The sequence below is a fragment of the Anas acuta genome, chromosome 16 (assembly GCF_963932015.1).
Source record: "Anas acuta chromosome 16, bAnaAcu1.1, whole genome shotgun sequence".
In the NCBI taxonomy this organism is placed as follows: domain Eukaryota; kingdom Metazoa; phylum Chordata; class Aves; order Anseriformes; family Anatidae; genus Anas; species Anas acuta.
In genome coordinates, this window is record NC_088994.1 from 970,880 (window position 1) to 990,511 (window position 19,632).

The 19,632-nt window shown below is 47.7% G+C and overlaps 1 protein-coding gene across 1 annotated transcript; it reads right to left on the reverse strand.

The window, feature by feature from the left end:
• Positions 1-9,661: 9,661 nt before the first annotated feature.
• Positions 9,662-14,486, reverse strand: SRSF6 (serine and arginine rich splicing factor 6). Its single transcript, XM_068700876.1, has 6 exons — positions 14,222-14,486; positions 13,691-13,839; positions 12,170-12,297; positions 11,735-11,943; positions 11,294-11,383; positions 9,662-11,175 (listed from the first exon to the last, which is right to left on the reverse strand). The coding sequence occupies exons 1-6, from the start codon at positions 14,326-14,328 to the stop codon at positions 10,812-10,814; spliced, it is 1,047 nt and encodes a 348-aa protein (XP_068556977.1). The 5' UTR covers positions 14,329-14,486; the 3' UTR covers positions 9,662-10,811.
• Positions 14,487-19,632: the final 5,146 nt, after the last annotated feature.

Below are 19,632 nucleotides of genomic sequence, written 5' to 3' on the forward strand. Positions count from 1 at the left end.
CCGGACCCCTCAAGTTTTTGCTGCAGCACAGGATGAGGTTTGGAGTGGACTGAGGCTGTCTCCATTGCTTTTCTCTGTGCTGTAGCTTTTATCTACAGCTCAAAACAGGGTGAAATGTTCTTCAGGGTGATGAGAGGCTGTTTTTTGTATTGCACATTTGAAGTTACTGAATGGATGCTGTAAACACAGAGATGGGAGGGAGAAGGGCAAGACAGCATCAAGTGGCTGTTCGCTTCAGGTACAATCACAGTTAACAAAGCAGAAACACTTGGAACTTCTCTCCTGGTGGCTGCGTCACCTGCCATCCCAGGAGTGTCACTGTCACTGGGACCTGCTCTCGGGCCTGTGGATGGCTCAGACATACACTGGGAAGAATAAGCAGTTATTAGTGATCTAATATGCCATGCTGCGGCTACTAAAGACCTAGCCAGCCAACTCCACCTCCAAGCACTGCTCAGAACATCCCAGCATGTTATTGTCTACAGCTTGGCTTTTGAAATTTACACTCTAATGCTGCTGAGGTGCTCCCTGTTTGGCCAGACACTATGCTCTGGTGAAAGCCACAGCAGGCAGACTCAGGCATGGCTGATCACCCTGCTTGGGGGAGCACAGCTCACACTGGAGCAGTGCCAGTTCCCCACCTTCTCACACCCAAGTTAAAACTATCACCTCTCTCTGCTTATTCTGCCCTCACTCACCAGCCCTAAAAGGGCTCAAGGTAACATCATCCAAGCTCAATGCCATGACCAGAAGGCAGTCTGAAACTCAGGCAGCCAACATCTGGGTGCTGATCCCCAGAGAAGTACAAGTTACACTTATGAGCAGCCAAAAGCATCCAAAGAGGACTAAGATATGATACCAAAATATTTTAAAATGTCCAATCTTCTATCTTCTTTTATAACTAATACAGAAATACATTCAGAGTCTGCCCTAGACCATCTACACCATCCCCTCCGTAGCGTGAGCTGTTTGTTGCTCAGCCCCCTAGGCTGGACTAACGCTACGCTGCAGCCACTTTCAAGGACTGTAGCAGTGTCATCCTCTGTTGCCAGGACAGCATGATTTCATGCACCGCTGAAAAACGCCAAGCCCTGTAAGGGACTTCCAACCTCCATGCAGCCCAAAGAGAATTCCTTGGGAAAGCCAAGAAAGAGCAGTCTTGTGCCCCGTCTCTGCCTCAGCTGGAGTTCCTGGACACTGCAGGAGCTCCACATGGGAGAGACACCCCTTGGTCACTCCTGGGCACAAATGTGGGGATTTTACTCAGCTGGATAGCTGAGCTCCACCACAGCCACTCTCTCACTCCCCCAAGTCCCCCAAAGGGAAAGGGAGAGAAAAAATGGAAACTGTTCAAGGATTGAGATAAAGACAGGAAAATCATTCAACAATTATTGTCACAGGCAACACAGAGTCAACATAAGGGAGATTAATACAATTTATTATCTATTACTAACAACCTAGAGCAGTAAGAAACTAAAAACTAAAAACACCTTCCCCCATCCACCTTTTTCCACCTCCTTCCCCCTGAGCAGTGCAGGGAAATGGGGACTGTGGTCAGTCCATGACATTTCAACTCTGGCACTCCTTCATGGTCACTCTCTGCCCCTGCTCCAGCATGGGGTCTCTCCCATGGGATGCCATCCTTCCCAACTGAGCCTGTGGGGGCTGCCCACAGGCAGCAACTGTCCAAGAACTGCTCCCACATGGCTCCATACCACGGGGTCCATCCCCCAGGAGCAAACTGCTCCAAGCCAGGTTCCCCACGGACAGCAGCTCCCTCCAGACCCCTGCTCCTGCGTGGGCTCCTCTCCATGGGCTGCAGCTTCCTCCAGGCCACATCCACCTGCTCCACCTGGGGCTCCTCCACGGGCTGCAGTGTGGAGATCTGCTCCATGTGGGACCATGGGTGCAGGGGGACAGCCTGCTCCACCAGGGGCCTCTCCCTGCACAGGCCGCAGGGGAACTGCTGCTGTGAGCCTGGAGCACCTCCTGCCCTCCTGCTGCATTGACCTTGGGGTCTGCAGGGCTGTTTCTCACTCCCCTCTCTCCCAGCTGCTGTTGCCTAGCAGGTTTTTTACTTTCTCAAATCTGCTCTCACAGAGGCACAAACAACATTGTTTAATGGCTCAGCTCTGGCCAGTGGTGGGGCCCTTTTGGAACCAGCTGGAACTGGCCCTTATCTAACACTGGGCAGCTTCTGGATTCTTCTCACAGAGGCTACCACTGCAGCCCCCCACTACTGCAACCTTGCCACACAAACCCCATACAACACGGTGAGAGCACTGTCTCAACACCACACAAACCCTGTTTGCTCTCCCTAGCAGTCAGCAAAGGGTGGAATGAAAAGGGTTATCCTGTTCTCCCAAGAAGCCACCGTGGTGGCAGACCAGTCTGCGCACCATGATCTACAGCCAGCCAGTACAGAACTTCGTCCAGAATAGACACACATATCCGCACGCACTTTTTTATTTTCTTTCTTTTTTTTTTTTGTTAGATATGCGCGGCCCCCTCCCCATTGTTTGGGGAGTTCATAGTGTTATGAATGAAGAAAAATTTCCGTGTTGCACAGACATGACACAGTCCTAAAGCGATCCCAACAGCCCCTCTCCCCCAACCGCTCTGCAGGGCCCGGGACTCCCGCGGCCCCACGGCTCGGGCGCAGCCCCGCACGCGGGGACGGGGCCCGAAGCCGACTCAGCCGCCTTCTTCCCGCCGCACCGGCCGCGTCCCGGCCGGCAGGGGCAGCGAGGGCCGCCCCGGGCCTCCTCCTTCCCGCCCGCCGGCAGGCCGAGCCGCAGGGCCACACCGCCGGGCCCGGTGTGGCCTCAGTGCGGCTTCAGCCGCCGCGCAGTGCGCAGGGCCCAGCCCAGGGCTCGCCGCCGACGCCGCGACCGCGAAGGCCGCTCTCTTCCAGGACGTGAAAATGGCGGAGCGGAGCTCTGCCCCCCTCCGCGGGGCGCGCCGGGGCCGCCTCGCCTGTAGGGGGCGGCGCGCAGCGAGGGCGCCACGGGCAGGAGCTGCCCCCGCAGCCGGCGGCCGCCAGGGCCCGGCCCCGCGCCCTCCCCTGCCCCGGGACAGCGCAGCCGGCACAGCGCAGGGGCCCGGCGGGAGCGGGGCGTCCGGGCGCGCCGGCTCCGCTGCCCTTGGCGAGACCGAACCGCAAAGCTGCCGCGCTGCTGGTGCTGCCTTTCAGGGAGAGTGAGAAAAATAAAACAGAAAGGCAGAACCCCAGCGAGCCCGCCGCAGCGGCGAGCCCGGGCTGACGGGGCGGGGAGGCGCTGGCCGCAGCCTCCGTCCGCCGCGGGTCCGGGCCCGGGCCCGGCAGTGCCCCCGCCGCGCCACTTACCTGCACCGCACCGCACCGGGCGGCCCGGCCAGGGCGGTGCTCGCGGGGCCGCGCCGAGCCGCGCCGAGCCGCACGGGCCGGGAGCGGGCTGCGCAGATGCGGGTGACGGCCGTGCCGCCCCGCCGCTGCCGGGCTCCGCGGCGCCCGAACGGCCCGAGGGCAGCGGAGCCCCGCGCCGGGAGGGGCGCTGGGCGGCTCGGGCCGGCCGCGTGCGTGAGTGTGTGTGTGTGTGTGTGTGCACGCGGGGAGGGGGGGGGCGGTAATTGGGCAGGTTGAGTGAGAATGCATGCAGTTAATGAGTGCCGTCGCCATGGTAACCCGTGTATTCTTCAACGTTGCAGTGTCAATTTTTAATCCGACCGCATAATTTTGGGGAGCTGCCTGGCCGCGCACGGCGGGTCGCCACGGCAACGCGCAGCCCGGGCACCCCCGAGGCGGCCGCGGTGCGGAAGGGGCCGCGAGGCTCCCCGGGAGCCGCCCGCTGCCCGCGGTGCCCTCCTCCGGGCTGCGCCACCGCCACCAGGCCCGGCCCAGCTCCGCCGGGCCCAGCGCCGCGCCCCGCAGGCACGAAGCGGGCGGCGGGACCCGGCCGGCGAGTACCGGGAGCGGGGCGCGGCCTTGGAGCAGCGGCGAGCTCCGGGGCTCCCCGGCCCTCCGGGCACCGCCAGTGCCCAGCACAGAGCACAAGTGGGACCCGGCGCCAGCAGTGACCGCCAAAGACCAGTCAGCCCAGCCGAGGCAACGGCTGCCAGCACACGGGCAGCAAAACCGTGGGGTAGGAGTGAAGGCAAATGCTGCCCAGCACAGAGCTCCAGGATTGGGAGCACACCAGCTTGAGTGCAGTTCTTGGTGCCAGTTCTGGGCAAAGCAGAGAAATGCTGCACGCCGCTCAGCAGCAAAACAGTGTCTCTGCTTACACCCAAGCCCTGGAGAGCTGGTGCAGACGAGACATGGCAGCTTTGATTGCTGTTAGAGGGAACAATCCCACTCAGGAACTCTGATAAACTGTGGCAGGAACGGTAAATTGATCTCTGCCACATTGTCTTGCCTCCACTCCTTTTCATAGCAGAAGCAGGTAGTCATGAAGCATTTTGTTCCCACAATACTGAGAAGTCAGGCTGAGCTTGAGGGTCCCAGCATCTCCCATCCTGGCCTTGCATTGGGGTTTTGAGGTGGCTTAAACATGATTTTCACCTTTTTTCAAAAATTAAGCTTGAAATTGGGCTACATCAGGCAGAAGGCATGAAAGATGGGAGCTCCTCTAAGTCATTAATGTTAACCTAACCCCCCTGGAGTGCAATCAAACTCCACCGCTGATGGTAACGTATCTACATCTTACCCAGCAGTTAAGAGACCTCCAAGATCAAACTAGTTCCTGAGGCCTCATCTGAAGTAGGCAGGCATGTGCTGCCCCAGTGGAAAGCGAGGACCTCCTTAGCACTCATTCCACATGCACAAAGAATAACTACAAAATATTAACATGAAATCTCCAAAGATCTCTAGAAAGTGAGTAAATGTAGGACTTGCTCAGTGCTGAGCAGTGCTTACTAAGTGCTGGTCAAAAAAATACAGTTTATATGTCTACCCTGTAGAATCTCATGGATACAAAAAATGTGCCTTTTGGACATACAGTGTTTGTCCTACTTATCCACAGAAGGTTGGAGCTGAAGGAACTGAGACCAGAAGCAGAACAAGAAGTGCAAAAAGGTGTACAGCTGTTGAAAACAGCACTCAGTACACATGGGACAGGCTGGGAGAAGCAACTTTCTGTACACCCCTCAGGCCACATCCTGCCATATGAAATCCAGAGTAATTCTGGTATTTCTGCTTGCTTTGGGGAGAGCAGGAGAAAGCTCTTTGTGTCTAATGTAACTGCCATTTTCAGTAGTGTGTGCCTACCAAGAGACATACATAAGAGACATAAATCCTAATGCATTCCTGCTGTACGGGATGACAATACCCTTGCAGGTGGCTGTGCCTGCCACTCCTCACCTTCAGTTATATCTCACACTCATTTGACCCAACAGCCTGACTGAGACCTTGCAAAACATGAGCTAACATAAGAGTTTGAACTACAAACTGGCACACACAGCTTCTATTCTACAAATTCACTGTGCAAGTCACTTTGGTTCCGTTCCTCAGTTTCACTGTCTCTAGAAGGTTTTCATGAGCTGGTAACTATGAAAAACAATTCTGCTTATAGTTGCCAAACATAATAGGTGACACCCAAATTATGGCAAATGGTGGATTACACTTTCAGCTCATAGAACAACAATTATTAATCATCAGAAAATAGACCAAGACAAGGTAACTAAGAGGCACTTTTAAAATATTTCATGCGGTCTTCCCAGTTACTGGCAGCATTTACTCTAGGCTGAGTGGCATGCCTCTACCAGGCAGCTCAGCAGAATAGAATCTGCAATCCCAGGGCAGCCGTTGCACACAAGCTGCATTTTCCAGTCACCTCCAACTCTGGCTTCACCTCCATGATTTTCAGTATTTTGGACTGAAATCACTGAACTTTGGTCCTGTTTAGTCAAAACATTCAAGCAAAACTTAAGATTTTGCTATTAAAACAAGTCAAAATACTCCTTTTTTAAAATGTGTGTTCGAGATTTCTAAGTCAAAGCAGGTCACCCTGCAGGAGCAAATTTCTGTAAACAAGAGGTTGTAGCTCTGTAAGTCTGAGAATCACCCAGGATCACGTCCAAAACTATGAACCATTTTGAAGTACATACCTTCCAAAACATGTGCTAGCTGTAGTCATCTTCCTGTTGCCACTACTCTTCCAGCAGATCACACCAATTGCTGTGATCTGTTCCCTTGCATACAGGTTACTGCACCTGCGTTTATTTAGCTAAGCAACTTAGACATTTTATTGAAAGATGTTGCTAAAAGGAATTAAGCTAAAATCCCACAAAACCAGGTAAAATGAAATAACTGAAACTTCTTCAACATCTGCATACATGTTTAGCAAAAATAATAGCGTAAAGAAGCTTTGAGAGTTAAGAGCCCACATTCCACTATTCAAATATGCCTAACCACAAAACAAAACCTGGGGAAAAAAGGGTTGATCGCATTAATGCCTCCAAAGCTACAGGTCACTCATGACAAGCATTCTGACTTATCACCTACATAAACACTTTCCTACTGTTCCTACTCTGCCAGAGTTTGAGACAAAGCTAAGGTGTGAGGCATTTGTGCCATCTATCTTTAAGGCAGATATTTAACATCATGTGAATAGCTACTTTATGGAATTTGCAATTGTGTCAAACACTAAAATATAGGAAGAGCCACATTTTTCAAAAACAGGAATAGGTTTGAAACAGACTCCAAATACCGCCACAGAGGTTCTAAACTTAACTTTTTTTTTTTTTAATGGTACAGCATTGATTTCTCCTTCAAGAACTGCTGACACTAACGTTTAAAAATCAATCCTTCAATTCATGTTTGATGACAATGCGTATTTTTTCAAGAACAAATCTATATTGCATCATATATTGCATTAGTTAGGACATCTAATACATAAGCACATCCCCCTGTCCTGGTTTCACCTGGGATAGTTATTTCTTCCTAGTAGCATGTACAGTGTTGTGTTTTGGGTTTAAGATGAGAATAATGCTGATAACACAATGATGTTTTAGTTGTTGCAGAGCTTCTGTTTAGTCAAGGACTTCTCAGCTTATTGGACTGCCCCACAAGTGAGGAGGCTGGAGGTGCACAAGATGGGAGATGACAGAAAGAGGACAACTGACCCCAACTGGCTGAAAGGACATTCCATGCCATATGACATCATGCAGGACAGTAAGAACTCAGGGGGGATGACTTGCAGTTAAGGGTTAAAATTGAGCCATGAGCAACACCAGATGGTTTTGTCATCACCTACTGCTGCTACTGCAGGCTGATGGAAAGCACATGCTACAGCCCCACAATACAGCTATGCATGCAAATCTTCTATGACCTTTTTTTGCTCTTCTATGAAGTTTAAGACATTCATGCAAACTACACTTTTGTAACATCTAAAAGAGATCTCAGAAATAGTCATACTTGTGAACACACCTGACACCAGATTGTCTTCCACTGCCACAAATAAGTGACACTAGCAGAGCTAAAGGGGATTGTTTGGTTGTTGTTTTTTGTTTGTTAGGGGTTTTTGTAGATTCTTACGATTATAGAAAGCCTAGCACTTAACTGCACTTGCTCAGTATCTGGCACTATTGAAATCCTACTACCTTTCCACGGGAAAAAAATCCAGAAGGATCCAGGTGATACCAAGGAATTCCTGCTTCATTAGTGTAGTAAAAGGCCATTTTCCTTTTGTATAGTAACCAAAGGAGACATCACACATTGTTCCAGTAATGGTTAAATAGAACTTCAACGTGTGAAGTAGTTATAGGCAGGTTGGTTAAATCCAATCTAGGCCCTTCCTCCAAGTATTCCAAGTATAATAAGGATGACTTCGAACAACCATTGTCCTAACGATCTTACTCTAAAGAGCTAATATTGTAGGTAAAAGCCATCACTAATGCACTGTTATCAGAGATGATAACTGGTACTGTAAGGCCAATACAAACTCACACTGGAAACTGGTCACAGAAACCAACTGTCATTAGTATCTACAGGCACATGCAAGAAACTAATTATTACCTTGTTTTATTACAGATTTATTGAAAACATATATAGCTTTTAAGCTACTGATTCTCCAAGCTCACAATTCCTGTTTTGAGGAGCATGCGTTTTAATCAAATATAATTAAAGGGCAGCAACTCTCCAGGAAATCCAACCTACTCCCCCATTTGTTTAAACCAACGTGCTTTTGTGTCAGTAAGTTTCAAGGAGGTAAATATTTCCACACATGTAGCATAGAATCATCAGACTTCTGTTAAAAGTCCCCAGTAAAACCCCCACTGTTGAAGCCCAAAGCAGAGAATGTACAACCTGCAACAATCAGAACTTACAGCATTTAAGTTTGGTAGCCATTACACTAAAATAAAAACCTTAACTAAAACCTTAATTATTTAAAAACAAACAACAAAAAAAACCTTTTATCACTAAACCCAGTAGCCGGCTCTCATTCCAGATGCAGAAAATAAACTTTGATACCAAACCCTCTTCAGAGCTGTGGATTTAGTTATAACAGAAATATCCGCAAAACTCCGTAGGAAAGCTGGGCATAGCAGCTCAAACAATGCAGATTTTTTCCATGCCTAGGTGTCCTTGTTTCAGATAGGATAAAGTTAATTTTCCTCCTAGTAGCTGGTAGGGTGCTATGTTTTGGATTAGGATGAGAAGAATGCTGATGGCATGGTGATGTTTTAACTGTTGCAGAGCAGTGCTTACACCAAGCCAAGGACTTTTCAGCTTCTTGCTCTGTCCTGTCAGTGGGCAGGCTGGGGGTGCAGCAAGAGCTAGGAAGGGACAAACCCAGGACAGCTGACCCAAACTGGCCACACGGGTATTCCATACCATTTGATGTCATGCTGAACAATATATAGGGGTGGGGGGGCCAACTGCTTGGGGATAGGCTGGGCATTGGTCAGCAGGTGCTGAGCAATTGCATTGTGCATCACTTGTTTCATACACGTTATTAGTAGTACTACTATTGTTATTATTTTCCTGTCTTAATGAACTGTCTTTATCACAACTAACAGGCTTCACTTTCCAGTTTCTCTCCCCCATCCCAGAGAGTGAAGGGGGAGGGTGAGCAAACATCTGTGTGGTGTTTAGCTGCCAACTGGGTTAAACCACAACACCAGGGCAGATACAACACTGAAAGTGTGCAATATAAAAGTAATATGATCTTCTGCCAACCTAAGCCTTGAAATCACTTCAGTTCATGTTTCACTAGGAATGTGTGTTTACCAGGCAGAACAAGCTTCACTCATCTTTAGATCCCTTCTTCTACTAGAACAAATACCAGTATGTGACAGGCAAAAGTTGAAGCTGTGATAAGGAAATGGTGAGAAGTGTTTAGCTAGTACAGCAGCTCCAGGCAAGCTGGCATCAAGTCACATCTGAATGCAGCTCCTTGTACATGATCCAATTTATCTCAACAGACGTCTAAAATCCTGGTAAGTCAGAGATGCTTTCACAATCAGTCACACTTTAAGGAAGGACAATGAAAAACTAATGAATTTTCTAATGAAAAACTGTTTAGTTGACTAGCTCATCTCAAGCACAAAACCAACTTTATTTCAAAAATTCCCAAGTCTCCTGCTAAAGCAAAGTAGTTACTCCAGTCAAAGAGGTAAGTAGGATAAATTATTTCGCCAGCATTCCCCCAGAAGTCCATAACACTATAATAAACACAAGAGCTTGAGTCACCAATTTAATTTTATACAAGTCAAACTACACATTGTATAAAGAGTACAAGGCAGTTCTAATGTTTCCTATTGCATGTTACAAAAATCAATTTAGCTACAAAGGGGAGTTTTTGGGACAAGTTCTATTCCACAATTTAAGTGAATTGGCAACTGTGGTTTAGCAAAGCCTTTGTTAAGACTAGAACTCTAGCTCAAAGAGATTACACTTCCAGTAAAGTTCAGATTCACACACAACAGGATTGTAGTTCTATTCTGAAGCAAAATGTTAACGTAAATGAGTCAAAAGGGAGGGAAGACAGCTTTATTTAGCTAGTTTTCATATCCAATAGATATTTAGAGGCTGACAAATCATACAACATACTAGTGACTTGGACCACATCCAAGAGACATTAGTGTCTGACAACTGTCACTTGATAGTCAAGCAAAAAAAATGTCAGAGAGCTTTCATTCTTTTAAGTTTCAAAAGTATGATTTGCAGCAATACTGTACGACACAGGTTACAGAGTACCTTTATTACCTTTAATACAGTCACAGTATCATGTGGGGAATGTTCTTTTGGCAAGTTAAGATGCAAAACAAATGCTCCAACTTGAGTTTATTGCTGGTCTAAGGTTTTCCTAGTATTGTTAACGGTTTACAGTTTTGCAGCCTGCTCCCATAAATTAAGATAAGCTAGAGAATTATCTGACCTGCTCAGCGAGGCAATCCTACCTTTGGTAGCAAGCTGTAAACCTATGAAGCCAATGATACTCAGTTCTAAAACCATGAAAAAATGAAAAAAATGATACGTTCAAAAAAGCCCAGATTTAAGCTTGTTATATTCATTTAATATAAAAACCACTTTACACTTAAGAGTAGTTAAGTTACTCCTGTGGAAATATTATAAAATCAAAGTTTTAGATGAATTTCTAAAAAAAAAAAAAAAAGTGTGGGGGGGAGCTTTTCCTGCTTTGTACCACCATCCAATCTTGTAATTTCAAATTTAGGATACAAATTAAACCTTTATGCCTCATTACTTAGTTCTTAGGCCATCTGCTCCTGCAATAGAAAAAAACTTCTGAAGTACTAATGTAACATTAATGGCCTGACAAGTAGGAAAAACGTTCCGCAATAGTGTGCAATATAAGAGGAGAGTTCTAGTCTTAATCTCTTGAACTAGATCTTGATCGTGAGCGAGACTTTGAACGAGATCTGGAACAGGACCTCGATGCAGCTCTTTTGGGTGGTGACTCTGAACGAGCCTTGGTAGATGGCTGCTGCTGTGGAGAATTGGAACGAGACCTACTCCTTGACCTGGATTTAGACTTAGCATCTCCTTTACCATTTTCTTTGGGAGATCGAGACCTGGACCTGGACCTGGATCGAGACTTCTCAGACTTCTCCTTGGATCTGCTGTGAGAGCGCGAACCCCTGTCAGACTTGGGTTTTGATTTGCTCTTTGATCTAGACTTCCTGCTTTTAGATCTGGAACGTGAGCGGTCTTTGCTTCGTGACCTGGATTTAGATCTTTTGAAAAGAAAGACAGTTACTCTACGTGAACTGAAGTACACTTATAGCTGTTGTAAACAGTTATCAGTTAGTAAGTAGCAACTCCTGTACTAACGCAAAGCAATGTATCACTTACCTGGAACGACTTTTAGTGACACTACGGGACCTGCTGCGGCTGCTCCTACTTCTACGACTTCTGCTTCTAGACCGTCTTCTAGATCGTGACCTAGAAACATTTAACATTAACATTTAACATTCCTTATTCTTCGTCTGGTGTACCCTGCTATGCTACCTAACACAGAGTAACTATTGAAGAACTTGTCAGTAACACACCCACATCAAGACATACCACTAATCCACCCATACTCAACATACCGTCAGCCAATTACATCTGGTATTTCACAAAAACTCTCAACACCAGCTTTGCAATATCACAAAATAATTCCTTCCACATTTCTCAGGAATTGCCCTATTCCTAGAATATAAATTGAAGGCAATTACTGTAGGCCAGCCTACATATACCCATTCTCAAGTTTAACTGGTCTTGATATAGAGAGTAACACATCCCAAAAGTTACCTTGACCTACTGCCAGAGTAAGATCGCCTATGGCTTGACCGTGGCTTGTCTTCAACCAGCCGGATTTTCCTTCCATTTATCTCTGTGCCATCCAGTTTGTCCAGGGCACGCTTCATGTCCGAGTATGATCGGAACTCAATTACGCCTTCATTTGTACGTTCTTTGTGTGCATCTGCATAGGTTACCTCCCCAGCTTGCCTCATGAAATCCTTGAGAGTAAATGAAAAGTTACACAACCACTCCATATACTTGTACTCTGCAACTACCTTAGCTTAAGACAAGTCTGAGCAGATGTAAAAAGCATTGTGTGCATTCACATGCACATTTATACTTCTCAATTACTTCTACTTAAATCAAAATGAACAATTACATAAAAAGGAGGTTATTGGTTCCTGCTAATCACAACATACTCTATTGTAGAACATTAATACATACTTTCAAATCCTGCCAACTACAGCGACTGGAAAGGTTTTCAACAATCAGTCTGTACTCTGTACGAACAGGCGGTCCATATTTATCTCTTCCAGATTGTCTCCGACTGCTATATCCGCCACCACCCCCACCTTTATTGTGCAAAGAAATAAAGTTAGTTTGTCTCCTAGCATGAAGAAAACTAAAATGTTCTGAAAAAGTTAGTTAAACAGTTATATTTACTGGAGTAGGACTTTATTTCTCTATGCCTCCAATAAACTTTCAATTTTGCCATAATCTATATTAATGGCAAATCAAACAAACTAAAATCCTACAAGACTGTCCTCCTAAGATCTGTTAGAGAGTGACTGCTCCTTATTAGATTCACCTTGCTAAGTTTTATTTTACAGAACATTGTAAAATATAAAACTTAACTGATTACATGCATTTCTACATTTTACAAAAACGTTTACTAGTTACACTAAGTACTTACATCACAGTATGAGGTTTTTGGTGGTGGTTTGGCCACAAAACACGCAAGGTAACAGTCACCTAGTTCAGTTTAACCAGTTTTGTCTAACCCTTGGAATCCTCACCATCACCCTGCGTCTAATGGCAAAAGGCTGCTGTCGTCATGGCTTCCGGTAAGGTCAGCCAAAGGGTCATAGGGCAAGGGTCACACAATGTATGGAAAAGCCATGGCCAATCAGGAAAGGCAGTCATCTTAGCCTCAGTGGACACAGCCTCAGCCCCACTGGTCACTTTTAAATTGAAACATCAAGGACTTGTTAAAAAGTTTGAAATTGAACATGCAACAATTTTAAACAACATACATTTGATTTTTTAAAAAATACAGATTCCCACCCCCCCAACACAAAGATTCTAGAGATTACTGAAAAGCGAGCCATAGAACTTTAATTACAGGCCAGTTAAGTTAAATATAACTCAGCTCCTCAAGAAATTATACAAGCTAGCTGAGCACAGAAATGTTTACGACATCCCCCACTTAAGACAATAATTTCTTGCTTGAAATCCTCCCCCACCCATTACATGAAATTTTACAGCTGACTGCTTCTACCCCAACTATGCAATGGTATTTATTCATAAACATTAGTGATGGAACACCACTGATTTATCTAAATGTTGCAAAAAACACTGGAGCCTTTAAATTAGCAGAGCATATATTTCCTAAATAACAAGAAACCCTTTCTAGAAGAGGCCACAATTTTGCAGCCAGAATTGTTTCACATATTTGCATTTGTAGACTTCTTAAGGGGGTACCTGAGTGCAATGCTGGTGCCAGGAAGAACATCTATTAACACTATGTCTACAGACAGCTTGCTCCCAGCAATGCACCAGGTATCCCCTGCTACCATGCTTGCAGAGATACTGACAACCCACCCCCACACCCCCAAGGGACTTGGTCCCATCCACTCTATCACCCCAGGCTCTGCCTTGCCAACACAGCCGAGCTGCCTCCCCTTGCCTCCAGTCCCTTGCCCGAAGCAGCCCTGTAACCAAGCAAAAAGACGGGCCTATACTCACTGCGACTACTGTAGCTGTATCCATCCCTGTCGCGGCGGGGTCCGCGGGCATGCTCCACGATCACGCGCTCCCCGCACAGATCCTTGCCGTTCAGCTCGTAAACGGCATCATCGGCGTCTCGGGAGTCCTCAAACTCCACGAAGCCGTAACTAGGGAAGAAGGGAAAGGCCCGTCAGCCACAAGCACCGACGCGCGCAGGGCGGGGACTACGCGCCCGACGGCCCCGCCTGGCTTCTCGCCGCCCGCCCTCCGCCCGCTCCCCGGAGGCAGCGGCTGGCAGCGCGAGCCGCGCCAGGACAATGGGAGCCGGCCCCGCCGCAGCGCCCTCCCTCCCCCCGCGCCGCCGCCATTTTGAGTCGGGCGCCACGCGGCAGCGCGGCGGGGCCGCGAGAGCCGACAACATGGGCGGAGGGGGGGGGGGGGAGGGGGACTGTCAGGCGCGGCCCGCCCGGCCCTGCTGGGGAAGGCGACGCGCGGGCCCGGGCTCGAGGCGTCCGCCGGCCGGCTCCCGGCCCGCAGCACGGCGCTCACCCGTTTTTGAGGTCGACCTCGAGCAGGCGGCCATAGCCGCTGAAGAAGCGCTGGATGTCCTTCTCCCGGACGTGGTAGCTCAGGCGGCCGATGTAAACGCGCGGCATGTCCGCGGCCAGGGGGGAGGGAAGGGGAGGGAAGGAGAAGGAGGAGGAGAAGGAAGCGAACGCGAGGGAGAGGAGCACGGGGAGAGGGCGCCGGGAGGCCCACGAACGCGCTCCGCCGCGGCCTGCTCCACAGCACAATGGCGCCCGCTGCCCACGGCCGCTTTTATAGAGGGGGGCGGGGCCGGCGCGGACGTTACGACGGAGGCGGGGGGAGAAAGGAAGCGCCGCCGGGGCGTCATCAACGCTGCCACGCACAGGCAGCAGCGAGCGGGGGGGGAGGGGAGGAGCCCGGCGGACGGCGGTGCCTACGCGCGTGCGCGGAGCTCGGGGCGTGCCCCGGCGGGGCGGCAGCCGGCACTGCGCTTGAGCCCGGCCGTGGCGGGACCTGAGCGAAGGCGCCGGCGCCGCCACTTGGCGCACGCGCAGTGGTGTCCGCCGCGGGGGGAGGACTCGTGCGGGCCGGGGCCTCGTCTGCGGGGCCTGGCGGCTGCCGCGCTACGGGCCGGAGCTCAGCCTCTGCGGGTTACCCGTTGCGCCGGGCCCGATGGGGGTGCTGGGAAGGGACGGGTGGAGGTGGGCGGCTTCGTGGGGCTGTGCTCAGCACGTCTGGGAACGGTGCCCCGTGAGCTGGGCTGGACTGGGCACTCTAAACAAGGCCCTGGCGCTAAAAAAAAAAAAAAAAAAAACAAAAACTCCAGTCCTAGCATTTGTGCTTTTCCGTAAGTAGAAGCAGGTCTCTAGTGGGCTGGGAAGCCCAGTGGCCTCTCTTCAGGTGCTTTTCAGACACAGCTACTTGGGATCCAGCCTTTCTATCAGATAAAAGTTAATGAGTTCCATGTCGCGATTTGCTTTGTTGTAAATAAGATGCACCCTCCCAATACATTAAAACCACTGTTTCACTCTGATGGGCTTTTCACAATAATATGACTCCATAATATATACTGTAGTTTGTATATTTGATATAAATAGAAGTATTTTCTAGTAAGTTTGTTTTATATTGTATACTATACAAGGGGGAAAGAACACATTTACTTCTACTCTTGAATTTTCTCAGCTGCATGAAAAGCAGCTCATACTCACCTAATGCATTACCTAATGTAAATTATGAACATTAATGTCAGTAATGTAACCCAACAAAGACAGCAAGATTGCCCTCAATTTTAAGGATGTTGCTCCACTCCATGAGTTAATCCTCAACAAAAAATTACAGAGATTGCGTCGAAGTTGGGGAAATTTGTTACTCTTGGTTTTTCTTGTTTAATAAAAGCTTGTTTCATATAATAGAAGAGACAACAGGTGACCCCTTTCTCTCCATCATAATGGACAGTGCTGAGAAGATTTTATCTGTTTATGGAATCTTCTCTGCCTGCCTTAGACTTACACTGATTATACACCAACTTACAAGCCCGATGTATTTTTTTCTATACAATAAGCACCAGGAGATACTTTGACTAGTGAGTAAATTTAGCCATTAACCAGGTTGTAGTGTTCATCAGCTCTGCGCTGGAAGACTAAAAGGCTTTGCTTAATCCCAGCACAGAGGAGAATGTTACGAGATATGCTGTACCTTGCGCTGAGCATACAATGAAAGATCTGGCAGAGCTGACAGGTATTTCACGCTCATGAGCTTTCACCTATTCTGTTTTCAGGAAAGTTTTGAAGCACCAATATTTTCTAAGCAACAGGATGGGAAAAGTATTTTAGCTGTTTGTTGCTAAAATGCGATAGCATTCATGAGCCTGTCCTATGGATAGCAATGCCATTGTGATGAGTGTTGTATACACAGAATTGAAGGTTTCTCTTACCGAATTTTAGAATAAATTATAAATAAATAAATAAATAAAACCATTTGTGTCGTTGAGATAACTACCGGTTATAATATGTGATCATTAAAATCCTCTTTCTACAGCTATATCCTATTATTTTCCATTCCTGTTCTCTAAGAGGTTAATGATTGACTGACCTAAATTTCAAAAATATCGGATATGATTATTCATTTGAAATCATCTGTGCTGGCACCCACCATGTAGGACAGCTGCATTCTAACGCTTGGTCCTGTGCTTGGTTTAAGATAACATATAAGCCTGTGCATAAGTTCAGCGATAAGGAAAGCTAAGCCTGTTTTTAAGGGCTTCCCTGCAAGTGGATGCTCTTCAAAATGAGAGCCTCAAAGGAACTGCCTTTTCCAGAAGGACTGCAGCTCTGTACTTTCCGCACAGTCCATAAAAGCTTCTATCTCATAGGTGATGACACTCAATTTCAACATCTCTGCCTCTTAGTACAAGGAATTTCTTTCCCCTCTCCAACAGTAAAAGTAAGTTCTTCATGACAAAAGTGTTATCCCTGCATTCTCTGATCTCTGAGACTTTCAGTTGAGGTTTATTTCACTGCTTTATCTTGGGAGAATATTCCCAGAGAGTGTCTCAGAAATGGAGAAAAAATAGTCTGTTCAACTAAGGGCTGGAGCATAAATGGGTACAGTTACAGCTGTGATCAGCTCTTTTCATTTCTGGCACTCCTTCATAGTCACTCTCTGCCCCTGCTCCAGCGTGGGGTCTCTCCCATGGGATGCCATCCTTCCCGAACTGATCCTGCCCACTGCTATCACATGGCTCCATACCACGGGGTCCATCCCCCAGGAGCAAACTGCTCTAACCTGGGTCCCCCATGGACAGCAGCTCCCTCCAGACCCCTGCTCCTGCGTGGGCTCCTCTCCACGGGCTGCAGCTCCGGCCCGGGGCCTGCTCCTGTGGGGGCTCTCCACGGGCTGCAGCTTCCTCCAGGCCACATCCACCTGCTCCACCTGGGGCTCCTCCACGGGCTGCAGCGTGGAGATCTGCTCCATGTGGGACCATGGGTGCAGGGGGACAGCCTGCTCCACCAGGGACCTCTCCCTGCACAGGCCGCAGGGGAACTGCTGCTGGGAGCCTGGAGCACCTCCTGCCCTCCTGCTGCATTGACCTTGGGGTCTGCAGGGCTGTTTCTCACTCCTCTCACTCCTCCATCTGCTGTTTAGCAGCATTTATTTATTTATTTATTCCCTTTCTTAAATATGCTGCCACAGAGGTGCATCATTTATCGGCTTGGCTCTGGTCAGCACCGGGGCCTTTATCTAACAGGGGGCAGCTTCTAGATTCTTCTCACAGAAGTGGCCCCTATGGCCCTCTGCTACCAAAACCTTGCCACATAAACCCGTTAAAATCAGTAAAGCACACATGCAGAACAGCACATGTGCTGAACCCATCCAGTGACAGAGGAATTGTGCAGTTATCTTCACACGGAATGGTGCCCTTTTTTTCCAGAGAAGTATCAGTGCCTGTAGCCTATATGCACATATTCTATAACGATACAGAGGATGTGACCGTATGGGATACAAAGTCCCTTATTTTGTGGGATACTGATACAAGAGCATTGACTGGCACATCTTACAAGCCTCTGAGGGCTCCCATTATACACTCTAAAGAGGACATCTTAAAGCTCTTTGCAGATGGCCACAGAGAGAGATTTGCTGAGGCCAATGGAGAGTGAGGGAGGAGTTATGATAGGATCTTGCAGCTTTGCTTCCTTACTTTGTTCTTATGCTTGAGGAGGGATAAAGGGTCTTCAGGGTGCCTCCTCACTGGGTGCTATGCCCTGTGTCCCCTTCCAGTGCACTCTCAAGACATTTTCAAATCCTTGATTCCCACAGCTCTGCCCTTTTTTCCACTGGTTGTGGGACAATAATCAGTTGCCTGTTTTTCATGTTGTTTCTTTTTCCTCTAGCATGCTCCTATGAAACCAGCATTAAATATGCATATCATGAATTTATTATGTATCAGTTATTTGCTGCAAGACTGGCATCTCAGGATGCTACAGCCAAGTGTCTGAAAGCATTTCTATGTGTTTCTGTTGCACTTCTCTCCCATCAACTATTCCCTGTCACATTGCTCTGTCAGAGAACCCAATTCTGAACTCAGCGTGCTGCTCAAGAGGCAAAATGTGCAGGCTGTCAGGATTTTTTTTTTTTTTTTCTTGTCATGTTTTTACATAGCTTCTTTGGGTGAATCCCATAGTCATTGGTACTGGAGGGCAAGTTTTGATTCACAAGCAAAATGTGATCTAATGCAGTTCTGGCCTTTGGCAAGTGTATCCAGTACTACACAACCCGAGACCAAACATCCCATCATTGCTGGGTATTTCACTGCTGCCATGCCTGCAGTTTCATTTTGTGTGCAGGGAATGGAGGCTTAGGGAGGCTTAGGGTATGAGGTCTCCCCATAGCTGTCTGGCAGGCCCAGAGATGAAATACAAAGCTGCCAAGGGCCCTCAGACCATCTCCCTTCTCTCACATGGCTCCTCTCCCCAGTTTCAGGAGCACAGCAGGGGATAATGTTATCTTCCTTAGAATGGGAGGAAGAAGGCAAACTGACAAAAGAAGTGCTATCTCAGAGATAGGCCACTGCAAATTAACATGCGTTTAATGGATGATTTCCTATGGATTTTTAGTCCTCCAGATGCGTCAACCTGTTAAAATGTAAGAGCTCCAAAAAGCTGTCATTATCCAGTCAGGGCACAAACTAGAAAATGTTTTGAAGTCAGCAAGTGAGCTGAGGCACAAGAGGCGTTAACAGCTCTCAGGGGCTGTTGTTAAAGCAGCTCATTCATCTGCTGTGCCTTAGCAGCTCCTTCAGAGCCATCCCTAGGTCAGACCCAGCCACCAACTAATGAGTGTCAGCCCGGGCTTTGAGCTTTGAAACAAAACTGGACCTCCTTATGCATATATACAGATCTGTGGGATGGACCATAACAGTTTCTGTGCATTAGTGATTAGAATGTGACTTTTTATTCCCTGTTTTTGTTTGTTTGGTTGTTGGTTGGTTGGTTGATTGGTTTGGTTTCTTTGTTTTCAATGTGTTCTTGGGTGTCTTACATGCTTTGTGTGTCCTCTCTGGACATAATCTTTGAAGTGCCTACTGGCTTTTGTGGCTTTCAGTCTCTTGCTTCCTCTTCTGCAAAAAGATTTAATTCCCCCATGTACCCTTTATCTAAGCAGTATCCCCAGTAGCACTGTCCGATGTGATGTGTACTATTTGCATCTCCTACATGGTCATAAGTTCCATCAAAAATCCCTCTCCACGTGGATATCTGCTTGTCCCTGAGAAAGGTCATAGGAATATCATCTGTTCTGTGCCCAGACAAAGCACTAATTTTACTCTGAGACAAATTTTCTTGTATTATTCAATTTTGGGAGTATATCTAAAGTTCTGTCATTTCAGTTTGCCCCATATGTATGTGTGTCTAAGACTGATTGACTTATCTATATGA

Coding starts and splice junctions, on each gene's coding strand:
- SRSF6 (XM_068700876.1), bottom strand. CDS start 14,328: ATGCCGCGCGTTTACATCGGCCGCCTGAGCTACCACGTCCGGGAGAAG. Junction 12,298..13,690: donor ATACAGCTACAGTAGTCGCA/GTGAGTATAGGC, acceptor TGCACAATAAAG/GTGGGGGTGGTGGCGGATAT. Junction 11,176..11,293: donor GTCACTAAAAGTCGTTCCAG/GTAAGTGATACA, acceptor TCTTTTCAAAAG/ATCTAAATCCAGGTCACGAA.